At 32.6% G+C, this 19,335-nt stretch overlaps 1 protein-coding gene and 1 non-coding gene across 3 annotated transcripts in view; both read right to left on the minus strand.

The window, feature by feature from the left end:
- Window positions 1-3,515, minus strand: part of LOC143222109 (uncharacterized) — an 88,188-nt gene extending 84,673 nt beyond the window's left edge. For both annotated transcript variants that reach the window (XM_076448068.1, XM_076448066.1), the window contains exon 1: window positions 3,047-3,515. In XM_076448068.1, coding sequence (XP_076304183.1) covers window positions 3,047-3,150 — 104 coding nt within the window. In that variant the 5' untranslated portion in view covers window positions 3,151-3,515. The remainder of the gene's footprint in view (window positions 1-3,046) is intronic.
- Window positions 3,516-14,790: 11,275 nt separating this feature from the next.
- On the minus strand, window positions 14,791-14,900 carry LOC143224374 (small nucleolar RNA Me28S-Am2589). Its single transcript, XR_013013367.1, has one exon. It is a non-coding gene; the product is annotated as a small nucleolar RNA Me28S-Am2589 (small nucleolar RNA).
- Between the last annotated feature and the right edge of the window lie 4,435 nt (window positions 14,901-19,335).

Here is a 19,335-nt window from a genome sequence, read left to right on the forward strand (position 1 = left end):
TAGCGTATTATAACAAGTACGTGGGTACATGAGCGCAAGAATACTGGTTGGTGACAGCACACAGATACACTAGATAGATAAGATATATGGTTGGGTAGGGACTTACGGGCCACCCTGTATATTAGTTTTAAATAATTAAACAGATAGTCTGTTAATTGACCCTAGTATACATATATATATATTAGTTTTAAATCATTAAACATATAAAGTCTGTTAATTAAGCGTAATGTATACATATGTATTACTTTTAAATGATTAAACAGATAAAGTATGTTAACTAAGCCTACTAGTTTAACTTTTCTCTTTGTCTACACTGAAACGGTCTACTCTCCATTTGTGATTTACTCTAACCAGGACACTGACACCCTTTGTTGAGTAAAACCAGTGGCAGTTATAACGTGTCAAAAAGAGATGTATCTACGAGTTACGAATCAACATGAACAGTTGCAATTGTGGGTTAGGAGTCAGCAAAACACACTTGTAATTGTGAGTCAGGAGTCAGCAAAACACACTTGTAATTGTGGGCAATGAGTTAGCAAGAAGAGATGTAAATGTGAGTCAGGAGTCAGCAACTGTTTCCGTTATAACAGATTAAAGAGAGTTCAAAGGTCGATGAGCACATTCGTATACGAGATTATTAGTTGGAAAGTAGAGAGAAATGATACAGTTCTCTTTATAAATGAGTTTCATTCCTGTTTCACTCAATTTCAAGGTTAAACATTTGCTTTAAGGTGACATTTGTTATCCGATTTTGAGGTTTCGAAGTTGACTAAAGAAAATCCATACAAATAATATTTTATAGCATATAATTTTCAAGTATTCTTCGAAAATTTATATTCTCAGACCCTTCTTCACAAACTTAGACGTATCTCTTCACTTAATTAAAATTGCTCTAACTCGTAAGAGACAACTTTAGTTTTAAGTTAAACACGTTCTCTAACGCTGAGCAACTTGTAACAGCTTTTGTTTTAAGTCAGCACAATTACCTGCCAAGTTAATATAACGATTGTTGTCAAAGGAATTTTAAAAGTTGTAGCTGAATGTGAGTTTTGTTTATTTATTTTACCAGAATATACCCTCAGAGAAAATATAAATACATGTAATACCAAAGTTTTACACTAACTGAATTGGCAAAGAAACAGGTATTACCTACAAGCTCTCGTGGTGTTTCTATGGCGATGCTTGTTACATATTACCAGTAAACGGGTTTAACTCTATTTTGCTAGAGTCTGAACTAACAATTACAGTAACACTTGGCGGTACGTCATGTACATGATATTCAATTAAACTGTATGTCAACAAAAAGCTCCGAGTAAATACTTTAGGATTTTTTACTATGTGAAAAGTTTTTGTTTGTTTTTTGAATTTCGTGCAAAGCTACACGATGGCTATCTGCGCTAGCCGTCCCTAATTTAGCAGTGTAAGATTAGAGGGAAGGCAGCTAGTCATCACCACCTACTGCCAACTCTTGGACTATTCTTTTACCAACGAATAGCGGGATTTACTGTCACATATTTAGTGTAACGGGGATCCGGACCCGCTACCTTCCGATTACGAGTCGAGTGCCCCTAGCCACCTACTAAAAATATTAAGAGAAGTTTCTAAAGCATGCTTGATAAAGATTCTATTAAACACACACACAAAAAAGGACAAACAAGCTAACTTCTTATATTCTTTCTGTCTTATCACAACCGTTATCATCACCATGTATCATACAAACAACTAGGCTTATTGACAAACACTTATGTTATCACTATAGCCCTAAAATGGAAGGAATGATAACTTGGAATATTATTATACCCAACTACCAAGACAGCATTAGTGTCAGCATTCTTGTAGATTATACACAGTAACGTACACTAATGTTTACAGTCGCATAAATATCAATATATAACGTATATTTCAGGATAATATTTTCACGTTTCTTTCTGCACAGAAAATCGTGAGTAATGAGATATAACACGTTTTGACATAAATGGAAAAAACAACAAACAAACACAAATTACAAGTTATTATAAACCTGTCCGTATGAATGTCCTTCACTGGCTCAGCGGAAAGTCTGTGGACTCAATGCTAAATAAGTGTTTCGATAACCGTTGTGAGCAAGGTATTATGTAGCTTTGTGTTAACATACAAACAATAAATCGTCGTAAACGTATCGTTCACACAAAAAAAACATATAATTTCTCGTAAACTCTTAAAAAAATTAGGGAATTTCTTTGAACTACTGAAGTTCAGGTGGCATTTTAATTTATGTGTCTAGTACAATATTACAGTTACAACTAACTATTCCCACGTACAATATATTAAACGACGAAAAACGAAACTACATTCAATTCTATGAAGTTTGAACTTTCAGAATTTAATATAACAGAAGCATCCTATATGCAATTACTAATACGTGAGACTTTCTAGTCACTAACATGTTTTAATTTATTTTCTCGATATCTTACGTTATTATACAATCAATGCGCGATCAGTCAGATACAAAATAGTAATATCTAATAAATTATCTTAACCTAAGAACAGTAAATACAACAAGGAAATATAAGGAAATATGTTAATACCGGGGTGGGGGATAGGATTTTTACCAAGTTTGTATTAAGGCATCGTTAGACAATTTCATGAAATGTAAGCTATATTACTAAATTACGAATTATGTATAAAATACAGCGGAATTTACTCTATATTGTATATAGTGTATATTTAGTCATTCTTAAAGAAGAGGCTAACGTATGGCAATAAAAATAATTTACCTCACATTACCCAACATACAATAATATTCTAAGATGCTATACTGTTTCTAACTTAAAAGTTAAACCTAAAGCAAACATATCTTTCAAACGCTATTTCTTTCCAATTTAAAGTTATTCCATTTTTCACTTTAAAAAACGAAACAAAATAAAACAGACAGCATAAATAAACACTTTCTAGTTTCTCATTACTGCGCGCTGTGTATAACCGTAACTGCTACCTTTCACAAAAAAGCTGTAAAAACGAACCTAAGTACAACAGACTGTCGCTTTCCTCTGTTTCATACACAAACCTTGAAAGTGGCCCTGATTTTCTGGTTCTTTGCTTTAAAATTCTCTCCACAGCCAACAAGTTTCCACATCTTGCAGCATCCAGAAGTGCTTGTTCTTTTCCCATGTCAACAATATGCGCTAAAAGCGTTCTGTAGCAACATAAACCTTCTGTTTACATTGCATACCATCTGTAAACTACACAGATTTGTCGTCCATGTTTATATGTCAGCGCCAATTCCCGTCAACGTTGGGCGAAAGTAGCGACGCCATGTTTCTACGAGTTTGCTAACGCGGAGTTTTAATATAAACAACAAGCTTGCAATAGGCTTAAAAATCGTTCCAGTAGCTTACTTGTTACTCGTAAAATATGCTTTTTACAAGATGAGGTAGGTAGAAAAGACGAGTGAACTCATCTACTGTAATCATATTACGCACCAAAGGACGAGTACGTATAAATCTATATTCCAAACATGTTATGAAAATTCTGTGAACGATGAGTCATTCAGAATTCACAGAAGTGCTACTGACATCGAGATACACGTTCAAGAATTAAGGTTGCATATAATTATACGCCTGAATTGTAAACAGTTATTATTTCTGAGCTTCATTTTACGAATTCGCGCTCAAAATTAAAAAACAACATCTACAATTTCTATGATTTTCATTAAGTTTAAATATTCTACAGTTCTTGAAAGTGTGAGGAACATATACTGTAATTCAATGAATAATGGAATAGCTTAAATTACATATTACCACATTTCTATGTCTTTGTTGTTATTCAAGTTCATTAATTTGTTACATAGTTATATCTAGTGAAAACGTTACCGTAGATTAAAACGAACATTTAATAATGAGACTCTACAAAATAATGTAAAGTTATAATTTCAAAGTATATAAAAAACAACAAAAATATGAACAGTCATACTTACCCTTAAATCAAGTTTATGCATAGTAATCTCATTTTTCTCTCTTATTTCTTCTAATCGAAGCTGGCTTCGATCTTATTTGTAATTAATTTAATTTTTTTGATGTTGTTCGAATGTGTTTTTTAATTGCATGCAAATATTAGCTCATTTTGGTTTTAAACTTATTTACAAATTATAGTTATTAAAAGTTTTTTTAATTAATTGATAAACTACGTAAGTTTAAAATAACATTTTCGAAAAAAAAATTGCCAGGCCTATAAAACTAGTCTTTTGAGAAAGGAACTAAAAAGTACGGACCAGTCGACCAAGCATTCACATAATGATTTGATATTCAACGATTTCACTTGTTGTGATTTATTTCTTTTCTATTAATGACATCAATGGCAGTAATGACAATCCATTTAAGACAAGAAATGCAGTAACAATTACTTGATATTGTTATTTGATTAGGGTAAGTTAAGTACAATAAATAAACCACCAGTGGTTAAGTATTACAAAAAAAAAAGAAGTGAAAAATTACAACGATTGGAATAATTTACGAAACAGTAAAAGTTAAGACACTTGAAGTATTAAATTTTGACAAACTCGGTTTTGTTAAATTATATGATTGACAAAATATTATTGTGTCTGTCAGTTAGTGAGTATTTATTAGAGGTTCAAGGATTTTTTCTTCGGAATTATAGGGTTTAAGGCTATTTATACTATTTCATTTGCATTATTCACAACAATTAAACTTCATGTACGTTTCGTTGCTTAATGTGTTATAATATACGCTTTTAGAAAACAATTGATATTCATTCAAACTCTCAATGCAACATTCAAATGCTATTTTATTGTCCTCTATTGACAATAATTAGAATCATTGGTATGTATTGAACTACTTCAGTAATGTTTTGAAGGTTTAAATTAAAAGCGTTTGCGTGCAGTCCACTATGTGATCTCAACACGTAGATCAACTATTTAGTTTAACTTTCATTTAATATGAATAATAAAAATAGATTCCAACGTAAAGTTCTAAGCCGATCACTTTTCTCTATTGCTAGTATTTATGTTTCAAAATGTTACAGTATGATATTACAAATTCAAATAAGTGAGTGTAGAACGATAATGTATTTTTGTTCGATATATGTGCTATTTTCATACATATTGTTGAAAGCATAAGCTTCAGCTTTAACTATTATTTAAATTTTACTGGTAATATTTTCGCACTATAAAGTTACCAATCAAACTTTAAAGACCAGAAATTTGCAATTCTGGGATTCATGATACGAGACTTGAAACTTCACTATTTGGTAAAGCATTCGGATAATCTAGGCCTCGTGTCTATTGTTGTTGTTCTTGTTATAACATTTTGAATTCTTATAAACACATATATTGCCAAAATATAGTTACTTTTATCATAGCAAACACATGAACTGTCATTGAAAAAGTGTATTAAGAAAATAGAACTAAGAAAGATCACTTGTAATTTAATTACTATTTGGTACAGTATACGAAAATCCTAGGCCTTATGTCTTTCGTTTTTTATATTATTTTCCTGCTTAATTCGACTTTAAATTTCTTATAAACAAATATGTTACCAAAACATTGTTACTTTTTTTTCAAAACAAACGGACGAACTGTCGTTGAGAAAATGAATTAAGAAAATAGATCTGAGAAAGAATTATATTAATATTTAAATGTCTATTGAACATATATAGTTTCTAAGATGTTTATAATCATCGCAAAAAGGCTTGCTAAATAAAGAAAAACATTCTCTTTCAAATATTCTTAAAAGTCTAATATTTATTGTGCGTTAAAAGGAATACGAAATGAAAAAAAACTGTCATATTTACTCTACTAGACTTTGTGCTATGTTCATGAAAACGTGTAGTATTAATAATTTAAAATGAAAAATATTAATTCATAAATTTAAATTCGATGTTTGAACAAGCATAAATAACAGGAACATATTTTATTTTTACCAAAAATAATGTTTGTTTTTAGATAAACAATGATTTGAAATTTGTGCAAAGCTACATGAGGACTATCTGCGTTAGTCGTCTATAATTTAGTTCAGAGAGACGGAAGGAAGGTGGCTAGTCAACACAATTTTCCGCCATGGGTTATTTGTTTCACCAAGAAATAGTTAGATTAAACGTCATCTTATAATATCCTCATTGTTGTAGGTTCGAGCAAGTTTCGTGAGACGGAATTCGAACCCTCGACCAGCAATTTGCGAGTCGAACGCCCTGACCAAAAACCCATACCAGCATGACTGTTAAAGAATCAACTGAATAATGTACCTTGTTGATATAGTCGCTACCAGATGGCAGCACACTACCTTGTGTACTTCTGCTACTCGGAATTCAAATGAACAAAGCACTTCTCACAATATGACAAATTATATAACAGTACTATCATTATGGTTATTAGCATTATTAACATAAAATAAGCCATTTCTATCTGAAAAGTATTAAGCACATTTTATGGGGTAGTACAGGGAGATGATGATTTGTTATATACAGCTATTAAACAGGGTATGCTTATTGAGTAGTATGGCAGGGGCTCAAATGTCTTTTGAATTTATATAATTCCAGTAATAATATTTTCCATAACAACTAATCCTTAAAAAGTAAACAAATATGGAGGGAGATTCCATGAAGAAGTGTGGAAAACAACATATTGATAGGCTAGGATATATGTATGAAAATATAGGACAATAAATACACTTGATAAACGTCTGAGTATATGTAGGTACTGATGATGCTGAAATAAAATAACAACTCTCTTTTTCTACAAATAAACTTTATAATAATATCATACTTGATGAAAAATGCTTCATTCTCATGATTTACCAACACGTAAAATCTTTTACAATGAGCAACTGGAACATTACGAAATTAGCTGCATTCCGTAACTATTTTTACTTTTGAACGCCTATGAGCTTTCTAGCATGTACGCATGTACAAGTATAAGAAATGTTAGAAATATTAAATTAAAAATAAGTACCTGGTGTTTTTTTCAAAAAGCTCAAATGATGTGAAATAACACTTTTAAAATTTAAACGTTGTACTTTGTTACGATTTACCCTTGTTTCAATGCAATACGGTAAGCATCTTCACTGTGGTAAGTTGCCTCAACGGGAAGTCTAGAGGCTTATAACAGCAACCAAACAAAGAGACAGTGTGATAAAACGAAGCTATATTTAAATGAGTGAGATTTTCTGTGTTGCCCTCAAACGACAGTAGTTTCGAGGTACCTCAGTTTTGCCATTATATGAATCTTCAGCTAGTCGAAATGAAATATCTAGAGCTGAAGTGTCAGATAAAAACATAAACAATAAATAGTTACATATTGAGCTATTTATCCGATTTCAGTAGTATTCAAAAATGCATTTCAATATGCCCACGTTATCGCTCTGGTTAGCAGTATTAAAGTAGGAATGGATATTCTTGTTTGTGGTAACGTATGCTGAGCTCTTTTGTAAAACAAAGAGGTCACTCATCAGTGAAGTGAGGCTATTCAATTTATTTCTTCAAGAGCACGAGCAGTGATGCAAGTGATATATGGCCTTCGGAAGAGATAAAGCGGGTTTTCCTTCGGATCCACCTCTTTTCAAATATCAGAACATAGCGCTCTCTCGTGTCTTTCTGAATTTATTATGTATAGAAAAAGAAAAGTAGTGGCTACAATTAAAAAGACAGGTTGGCTTACAAAGGGTAAAGGATGGGGTTAAAGAAAAGCGTTATAAACTTAAGAAATTTAAATTAAGTGCAATTATAGGAGATTCAGGGGATTATAGAAGATCAAGAGAATTGATCAAGTGGGAAATTATGAAATTAAAAAATCGTATGAAGGAACTTTTGCTGGAAATGTAAAAAAACCAAAAAATAACGATTTCTTTACAAACATTACGGTTAAGTAAAATGATAAGACAGAAATAGAACCGTTTAGGTATAACACAGATATTAACATCTGATGATCATGGAATGGCTACGTTATTAAATTCTACTTTTTTCTTCAGTTTTTTTTACTTATAAAGATTTGAAATGAAAATATAATTGAACAAGACGATCACATTAATTCTAAGACTGTTAAGAAATAAAATGTGGGAAGTTTAAAGAACGATAAAACTTTTGGCTCAGATATCATTCATCGAAGATAAAACTTCTGGTTCAGATATCATTCATCCAAGATAAAACTTCTGGTTTAGATATCATTCATCGAAAATAAAACTTCTGGTTCGGATATCATTCATCGAAGATAAAACTTCTGGTTCAGATATCATTCATCGAAGATAAAACTTCTGGTTCGGATATCATTTATCGAAGATAAACCTTCTGGTTCAGATATTATTCATCGAAGGTTCAAGTGAATAATTTGCTGGTATTTTATTTATTAAGTCCTTGAGGCCTGGCATGGCGTAGTTAAGGTGCTCTACTCGTAATCTGAGGGTCGCAGGTTCGAATCCCCGTCACACCAAACATGTTGGCTCTTTTAGTGTGGAGACGTTATAATGTGACGACAAATTTTTTTATTCGTTGGTAAAAGAGTAGCTCAAGAGTTAGTAGTAGGGGTTGATGACTAGCTGTCTTCCCTCTAGTCTTAACACTGCTAAAGTAGGGACGGCTAGTGCACATAGCCCTTCTGTAGCTTTGCGCAAAATTCAAAAACAAACAAATATAAGTCCTTCAACAGTGGGCAGGTGCTAGCGGAATGAAAATTAGCCAGTATTACTCCTCTTTTCAAGGTAAGTAACAAAAATTGTTCTAGTAATAATCGTCTTGTTAGTCTTACATTAGTTATGGGAAAATATTTGTAAAGTATGATAAAAACGATGCTTTGCAAAGTCCTTTAAAAAGTTTAAAACTTCGTTGTATAACCAACATGGTTTCACTAGAGGAAAATCTTGCTTTTCTAATATTTTGACGGTCTGCGAGGAACTTCCTGTTTATGTAGATTAAGGTACAGATGTACCTGAATTCTCAAAAAGTATTTGACAAAGAACTACATAAAAGACTTGTTGAAAGCTTGTCTCTATAAACGTGATGGGTAGGTTGTCTCACTAGTTAGAAAAGTGGCTGACTGGAATAAAGCAGTGGGTTGTTTATTTATAATTAAAATGAAATCTGGATTAATGCTACTAATAGAATATCTTAGGGCTTAGTGTTAGAATATATATATATATTTACATCATTGACGAATATGAAGGGATGGTCAACAAGGGATGGTTTACTGATGATTTTATAATTTTGGGCATTGTTTAGCTGTGAGGATGCTCCTGCTATTTTTCAAAAACAAATTGTATTATTTGATGAGTTGGTAAAATGATACATGTGGCACATCTTGATCTGAATTATGAGTATGATTATAACAGAAATAACAGAGATATGGAAGTAAGACTGTTCTGGTTGATCAGTCTCTTAAGCCATCCAAGCAATTTGGTGTTGATAGTGGTAGAACATATTGCAATTTAAGTAATACTTACGGAAATATTGAATACAAATCTAACTAGGTTATATTTGTTTGCAGTACTGGATTTAAGGTTATGTGGGTCCTACATCCCATGTAATTTTACATAGAATAAAATTATCAATAAGCCCCTATTAAGACCAGAGGTCTTTGGTCTGAGTCCCTTCTAAGCCCTTCCTAAATATGTCACTGTTTGTTTTTGAATTTTGCGCAAAGCTACACAAGAGCTATTTGTCCTAGCCGTCCCAAATTTAGTAGTCTAAGACCAGAGAGAGACAAGTAGTTAGCGCTACCCAACGCCAACTCTTGTGTTACTCTTTTACCAACAAATAGTGGGATTTATCTTCACATTTTAACGCCCACACGGCTGAAAGGGCGAGTATGTTTTGTGTGACGGGTATTCGAGCCCGCGACCCGCAGATTGCGAGTCGAGCGCCCTAACCATCTGGTCATGCTGGAACAAAGAGGTCATGATATCAATTTATAGATCATTGGTAAGACCACATTTTGGTTACTATTTTCAATCTTCGATTTCTTACATTATAAAGGCCATTGAATTGTTCAAGATATTTAGAAGAAAGTTATTAAAATGACATTCATCAAGAAACCCACTTGAAATAAAAATGTATCTCAGAATGGCTGGTATGGGTATTATAACTTTTATTGATAAGCAGAGAACAACATTTTGACCTTCCTAGGTTATCTTCATCTAATTTGTTAAGCATCCAATTTAGATGTTTATAGAAAATTCCATTTACAAAAAAAAAAATGTATCGTACAGAAACAGTTTCAATCGGTTTAAAGTGGAATCTTTAATTAAATAAGAGGAATTTCTCAATAGCTGTGGCTGTAATTAGATCTCAAATTGGCCAAGAGATGAAGCTGTATGCTAAAAGGCAAGAGATAAAAAAAGACAAAACAATAACTACAACTTGAAGCCATTATATAAGCCGTTGTGCCGCGGCTAACAACTGAAACGTTCATTAGTTGACTTTCGAAGAATCCAAAGATGTCTGCTTTCGCATTATGTCACATACACCTGTTTACTTACCTTTTCAGACCGAACGTTGTATTTATTTCAATTTTGCAAAAATACTGGCCCTTCTGAATGTTGACGTAATGTAACGTCATATGTAAATAATTGTATTCGAGAACAATGAAAGCGCTTACGTTTTTCGAAAATATAATATCACATTCTCTGTCGACGTTCTTATTTCACTAACGATTTTTCTTTGTCACTCAACAATAATTTAGTGTAAATATTGTTTATTTTCATTGGTGAACCATGTGATTTCTTGCTTCTATGTTAAAAAGAATATTTCTGAACCACTGACCAAATGTATTAAGAAGAAAAGGCCTTTAATACAAGTATTTGTAACTGTGCTATCAACGAGTTCCTGATTATTTTAGAACTGTAATGGTTGTTATTTATGAATTAGAAAGTTCGCAGATATAAAATGTTACTAGTTCTGTTTAAGGGTGAAAAAATATATTTTGTATTACGCCAGTGAAGCTGATTGTTGCTTTAAATTTATTTTTAATCAATATATAAACACACTCACAGTAGATTCATGCAAAAGAAAGGAAATAATTTTCATTTGTTTGTAATTAAGCACAAATCTACACAATGGGTTACCTGTGCTCTGCCCATCATGTGTATCGAAATCCAGATTCTAGCGGTGTAAATCCGCAAAGACACCGCTGTGAACACTGGGGACAAAAAATATCATTCCACAGTTGTTTATCGATTTGTATATCGTTGCTTTGATCTGTATAAATATAACATATGTTGGTGAATACGAACTTAATTCCAAATCGACAGGAAAATACTTATAGTACCTAAAATTATACACAAAACTTATCTGCACAATCTCAGATTTTATAACTCAGACTTTAGGTCGTGTATTTTTGAAAATTTTTTTCTTTGCCGATCACACATTTAACATGTCAAACTTAAATCCAATTATTACGGTTGCAATTTTGCTTTCAATCCTGTATTACTAATTTATTATTAAAATCCATAGATGGCAACACAAGCAACATTATTTTATGAATGGGAGCGCAACAAATATACAGGCCGGAGAATTTAAACGTCGTAAAAGTTGTTTTGGTTTTAGCAACGGATTTTTCACAATTCAGCTACGCAGATTTAGAAAATAATATTTTTTAAAGGATTTCTTTAAAAATAAACAAGGAAGAAAAACTTTCTTAGATCAAATTATTATTTCACTTACCATAATGAAGAAATATTAACATTGTTTTGAATATCGCGCAAAGGTACTCGAGGGCTATCTGCGTTAGCCGTCCCTAATTTAGCAGTGTAAGACTAGATGGAAGGCAGCTAGTCATCACCACCCACCGCCAACTCTTGGGCTACTCTTTTACCAACGAATAGTAGGATTGACAGTCACATTATAACGCCCTCACAGCTGAAAGGGCGAGCATGTTTGATGTGACGAGGATTTGATCCCGCGACCCTCAGGTTACGAGTCGAGCGACCTAACCACCTGGCCATGCTGGACCGTTTTTTTTTTTTTCCGTAGCTAGTATTGTATTTATATAAGTATGACGGACTAAAGACTAGATTAGGCCTACTTTTTGGTAATTGAGGTTCAGCATGAAAAGTTTTATAACTGGTAGAAACTGTTACAATTATTTATAATATTGAAAATAAAAAATAATTTCAAAGTGCAAGCATAAGCAGACACTATTCAGGCCTAATAACTGTGATGTGTTTTTCATGAGTTCTGTGACAATCGATAAGACTCTCACGTCGCGATTGGTCTAGAGAAATATATAGCCAGTAGTTGTCAACATTTTAAACATAACAAAATTTGATTCGATTAAAAAGAAAAGTACATACGACGTTTAGTGAAAACTCTGTAGGTGATGGAGAAAAATGAATATTATTTTCAAAATACAGGAATTACAGTAGAACATGTAAAAAATTCAAGACAATAAAACCATCGCAAGTCTGTGTAATTTAATATAAAAAGAAAGAAACAAAAAACAATTAACAAGGAAATATGTGAAGTTCAGTAATATTTGGAAACCAGTTTAGGTACTTTTACGCATGCATATTGTTTAGTTAATGGAAAAGAGAGAATTATAGTAATGTTAATATATTGTGTACTAAAGAAATGAAAACAAAAAGTTAAAGATTTACCTTTACATTTTTACATAGTTTGTAAACTAGTTATTATAAAGGATTATTGTATTTTAAAAAGAAAATTTCAGGTACGCATTTATATGCTGTTATAATCCTAGCTGCTTTTTCTCTTCGTGATTGTTAAATGGTTTTAACAGTAACGATAACGTGAGTGTTAAATATTTATTATTTATTTATTGTACGCACAACTAAGTGCTAAAATTAGTATAATAAAAAAGAGCGCATGTCTATGAAACGTTTTCGCTCACGTTTAACAACTTTCATTTGTTTATGACTGCATGACCAGTTTTCATGAGTCTGAGTTGTTGTTATTTATCATAAAACTACAGACAAAGGTATCTTTGCTCTGCTCATCATGGGTATCGAAACCGTATTTCTCGTAGTTTAAATCCACAGACCTAGCATTGTGCTACGTGTGGGAGCTGGTAGTGTAAGTACAGTTCAGTTAATGAATTTGTCTTAAAGCGAATGAACGATTTTTTTTTCGTCCTGCATTACAAATGATTGCTACAGCCTTTTTTTGAGTTTGTACTGGTTTTACAATTCTGCATATTTTTATTGTTACTATGTTCCGTAGTTCGACTATTTAAAACTTCCTATTTATTCATAAACTCGTTAAAATTAATATATATGAAGAAATTAGTATTTTACTGATTATAAAAACAATCGTTAATAAAATAAAAACATTTTTGAAACCAATGTTTCTAAAATATAGTTTCTCTTACTAAATCACCGAATTTATATGGTTAGTACCCTAACTAGAAGTCCTAAAGTTATGAAAATAATGCGAATTAGAAGAAAACTCTACCAACAAATTATTCATTCAAATACCTCATTGACTGGACAATCATAAGAAAAAAAACAATGCTTAAAAGTTTATTCAAACGACACAGTGACTAAACCATCATTAGAAAAATAAAACGGTGCTTACAATAAACAGTTTAATCAAACGCCTCATTGGAAAAATAAAACGGTACTTATAATAAAGTTTAGTCAAATGCCTTAGCAATTGGGCTATCATGAGAAAAATAAAATGGTGCTTAAAATGAACGTTTCAGTCAAATGCCTCACTGAATTGATCATCATTAGAAAGATAAAACGGTGCTTACAACAATCAGTTCAGTCAAGCGTCTCATTGATTGGAACATCATTAGAAAAATAAAACCGTGCTTACAATAAAGAGTTTAGTCAAAAGGCTCAATGAGCTGACCATCATTAGAAAAATGAAACGGTGCTTAGAATAAATAGTTTAGTCAAACACCTCTTTGACGGGACAATTATTACAAAAATAAAACGGTGTTTACAATAAACAGTTCAGTTAAATGGCTCATTGACTGGACCATCATTAGAAAAAAAAAACGGTGCTTACAATAAACAGTGTAATCTAATGCCTCATTGACAGGTCCATTATTAGAAAAATAAAACTGTTCTCACAATAAACATGTTAATCAAAGACCTCATTGACAGGGCTATTACTTGAAAAATAAAACGGTGATTACAATAAATAGTGTAGTCAAATTTGTCATTTACTGGACCATCATTAGACAAATAAAACCGTGCTTACAATAAACAATTAAGTCAAACGGCTTATTGACTGGGCCTTAATTGGAAATATAAAACCATGCTTACAATAAACAGTTTAGTGATATGCCTCATTGATTGCAGAATCATTTAAAAAATAAAACTTTGCCTACAAGGAACAGTTTAGTAAAACGCCTTATTGACTGGACCATCATTAGAAAAATGAAACGGTGATTACAATAAACAGTTTAGTCAAACGTCTCATTGACTGGACCATCATGAGAAAAATGAAACGGTGATTACAATAAACAGTTTAGTCAAACGCCTCATTGACTGGACCTTTAATAGAAAAGTTAATCGTTGCTTACAGTAAACAGTTTAGTCAAACGTCTCAGTGACTGGACGATCATTTGAAATAAAAACGGTTATTTCAATAAACAGTTCAGTCAAATGCCTCATTGACTGGACCATCATTAGAAAAATGAAACGGTGATTACAATAAACAGTTTAGTCAAACGTCTCATTGACTGGACCATCATGAGAAAAATGAAACGGTGATTACAATAAACAGTTTAGTCAAACGCCTCATTGACTGGACCTTTAATAGAAAAGTTAATCGTTGCTTACAGTAAACAGTTTAGTCAAACGTCTCAGTGACTGGACGATCATTTGAAATAAAAACGGTTATTTCAATAAACAGTTCAGTCAAATGCCTCATTGATTGGACCATCAATAGAAAAATAAAACGATGTTCAGAATAAATAGTTTAGTCAAACACCTCAGTGAGTGGTCCATCATTAAAAAAAATAAAGCGGTGCTTACAAAAGACAGTTTAGTCAAATGCCTCATTGACTGGATCAGTGTGTGTGTGTGTTGTTTATTATAGCAAAGCCACATCGAGCTATCTGCTGAGTCCACCGAGGGAAATCGAACCCGTAATTTTAGCGTTGTAAATCCTTAGACTTACCGCTGTAGTAGCGGGGGTTAAAAATAATAAACGTGGTTTTTGTTTGCTTGTTTTTCTTCAATTAAGCACAAAGCTACACAAGAGGCTATCTGTGCTCTGCCCACCACGGGTATCAATAGCCGAATTTTAGCGATGTAAGACTGCAGACATAACACTGAGCCACTGGGGGGCATTGACTGGACCATCATAAGAAAAATAACACTGTGCTTACAATAAACAAATTAGTCAAATGACTCTTTGACTGGACCATAATTAGAAATAGAAAATGACGTTTACAATAAACAGTTTAGTCAAGCGCCTAATTAACTGGATTATCATAAGAAAAATTAAAAAGTTATTTCAATAAACAGTTTAGTCAAATGTCTAATTGACTGGACCATAATTAAAAAATAAAACGGTGCTTACAATAAACAATTTAGTCAAACACCTGATTGACTGGACCATCATTAGAAAAGTAAAACGATGCTTACAATAAACAGTTAAGTCAAACGCCTTATTGACTGGGCGATCATGAGCAAAATAATACGGTGCTTAAAATAAACGTTTCAGTAAAAGGTCTCACTGACTGAACCATCATTAGAAATATAAAATTGCGCTTACAATAAACAGTTTAGTGAAATGCCTCATTGACTAGACGATCATTTGAAAACAAAACAAAACCCGGTGGTTTCAATAAATAGTTTAGTCAAATGCCTTATTGATTGGACCATCAATTAAAAAATAAAACGATGTTTAGAATAAATAGTTTAGTTAAACACATCAGTGAGTGGTCCTTCATTAAAAAATAAAGCAGTGCTTACAGTAGACAGTTTAATCAAATGCCTCATTGATTGGACAAGTGTGTGTGTGTGTGTGTTTTGTTTTACAGCAAAGCCACATCGGGCTATCTGCTGAGCCCATCGAGGAGAATCGATCCCCTAATCTTAGCGCTGTAAATCCTTGGACTTACCGCTGAACTAGCGGGGATTAAAAATGATGAACGTGGCTTTTTTTTCAAATAAGCACAAAGCTACACAAGGGGCTATCTGTGCTCTGCCCACCACGGATATCGAAAGACAGATTTGAGCGATGCATGACCGCAGACGTAACGCTGAGACACGGGGCCATTGACTGGAATATCATAAGAAGAATAAAACTGTGCTTACAATAAAAATTTAGTCAAATGACTCTTTGACTGGACCATCCTTAGAAAAAAATGGTACTTACAACAAACAGTTCATCATTACAAATATAATATTGTGCTCACAAGAAACTGTTTAGTCGAACGCTTTAGTGACTGGGCAATCATTAGAAAAATAAAACGGTGCTTTCAATAAAGAGTTTAGTCGAACGTCAAAATAAAACGGTGATTACAATAAACAATTTAATGAAACACCTCATTGACTGGACCATCATAAGAAAAATAAATCGGTGCTTTCACTAACCAGTTTAATCAATTGCCTCATTGACAGGTCCATGAAAAGAAAAATAAAACTCTGCTTACAATAAAGAGTTTAGTCAAACGCCAAGATGAATAGACCATCATTAGAAAAATAAAACGGTACTTACAATAAACAGTTTATTCAAAAGCCTCATTGACTGGGCAATCAATAGAAAAATAAAGCGGTGCTTACAATAGACAATTGAGTCAAATGCCTCATTGACTGGACCAGTATGTGTGTGTTTTCTTATAGCAAAGCCATATCGGGCTATCTGCTGAGCTGACCGAGGGGAATCGAACCCCTAATTTTAGGGTTGTAAATTTTTAGACTTACCGCTGTACTAGCGGGAGTTAAAAATGATGAACGTGGCTTTTGTTTGTTTTTTAATTAAGCACAAAACTACACAAAGGGCTATCTGTGCTCTGCCCACCACGGGTATCGAAAGCCGAATTTTAGCGATGTAAAACAGCAGACATAACGCTGAACCACTGGGAGCATTGACTGGACCATCACTAGAAAAATAAAACAGTGCGTACAATAAACCTTCGAGGCAAATATCTCATTGACTGGACCATCATTAGAAAAATAAAACGGTTCTTACAATAAACTGTTTAATCAAGCGCCTCACTGACTGAACCATCATAAGAAAAATAAAATGGTTCTTACAATAAAGAGTTTATGGAAATGTTTTATTGACTGGACCATCATAAGAAAAATAAAAAGGTACTTAGAATAAACAGTTTAGTCAAATGTCTGATTTACTGGACCTTTATTAGAAAATTAATTCCGTGCTTTCAATAAACTGTTTAGTCAAATGCCTAATTGACTGGACCATCACCATCATTTTAAAAATAATACGATAGTTACAATAAACAGTTCAGTCAAATACCTCTTTGACTGGACGATCATTAGAAAAATAAAAGGGTGCTTATAATAAGCAGTTCAGTTAAATGGCTCATTGACTGGACCATCATTAGAAAAAAAAACGGTGCTTAAAATAAACAGTGTAATCTAATGCCTCATTGACAGGTCCATTATTAGAAAAATAAAACTGTTCTCACAATAAACATGTTAATCAAAGACCTCATTGACAGGGCTATTACTTGAAAAATAAAACGGTGATTACAATAAATAGTGTAGTCAAATTTGTCATTTACTGGACCATCATTAGACAAATAAAACCGTGCTTACAATAAACAATTAAGTCAAACGGCTTATTGACTGGGCCTTAATTGGAAATATAAAACCATGCTTACAATAAACAGTTTAGTGATATGCCTCATTGATTGCAGAATCATTTAAAAAATAAAACTTTGCTTTGAAGGAACAGTTTAGTAAAACGCCTTATTGACTGGACCATCATTAAAAAATAAAACAGTACTTACAATAAACATTTAAATTAAACGTCTTATTGACTGAGCCTTCAATAGAGAAATAAAACGGTGCTTACAATAAACGTGTCAGTTAGATATCTCAATAACTGGACCATCATTAGAAAAATGGAACGGTGCTTACAATAAACAGTTTAGTCAAACGCCTCATTGAGTGGAAGATCATTAGAAAAATAAAACGGTGCTCTTAATAAACAGTTTAGACATATGCCTTATTTACTGGACCATCATAAGAAAAATAAAACGGTGCTTAGAATGAACAGTTTAGTCAAATGTCTCATTGATAGTACCATCAAAATAAAATAAAATGGTGTTTATTATGAACAGTTTAGTCAAACGCCTCAGTGACAGGACCATCATTAGAAATATAAAATGATGATCACAATAAACAGTTTAGTCAAATGCCTCATTGACTGAATCTTCATAAGAAAAATAATTTGGTGCTTACACAAAACAGTTTAGTCAAACGCCTCATTGACTTGATAATGATTAAAAAATAAAACGGTGCTTACAATAAGCAGTTTAGTCAAATGACTCATTAAATGAAGCATCATTAAGAAAACAAAACGGTGCTTATAATAAACATTTCAGTCAAATACCTCATTGACTGGATAATCATTACAAAAATAAAGCGGTGCTCCCAACAAATAGTTTAGTCAAACGCCTCAGTGACTGAACCATCATATAAAAATAAAACGGTGCTTAGATAAACTGTTTAGTGATATGCCTTATTGACTGCAGAATTATTAGAAAAATATAACGGTGCTTACAACAAACAGTTCAGTGAAACGTCTCATTGACTGGAAGATCATGAGAAAAATAAAATGGTGCTCTTAATAAACAGTTTAGTCAAATGCCTCATTGACTGGACCATCATTAGAAATATAAAATGGTGTTTACAATAAATAGTTTAGTCAAACGCCTTATTGGCTGGGCCTTCAAAAGAAAAATAAAACGGTGATTACTATAAATAAATCAGTCAAACGCCTCATAGACTGGACCATCATAAGAAAACTAAACGGTGCTTACAAAAAACAGTTTAGTCAAAAGTTTTATTGACTAGACCATCATTAGAAAAATAAAACGGTGCTTATAATAAACAGTTTAGTCAAACGCCTCATTGACTGAAAGATCATTAGAAAAATAAAAAGATGCTTTTAATAAACGTTTCAGTCAAATACCTCATTGACTGGACCATCATTAAATAAATAAAACGGTGTTAACAACAAACAGTTTAGTCAAACGCCTCAGTAACTGAACCATCATAAAAAACAACTATGCTTACAATAAACAGTTTAGTGATATGCCTCATTGACTGCAGAATCATTTAAAAAATAAAACGGTGCTTACAATGAAGAGTTTAGTCTGATGCATCATTGACTGAAAGATCATTAGAAAAATGAAACGGTGCTTTTAATAAACAGTTTAGTCAAATGCCTCATTGACTGGACTATCAGTAG

Source organism: Tachypleus tridentatus, chromosome 8, assembly GCF_004210375.1.
Source record: "Tachypleus tridentatus isolate NWPU-2018 chromosome 8, ASM421037v1, whole genome shotgun sequence".
Taxonomy (NCBI): domain Eukaryota; kingdom Metazoa; phylum Arthropoda; class Merostomata; order Xiphosura; family Limulidae; genus Tachypleus; species Tachypleus tridentatus.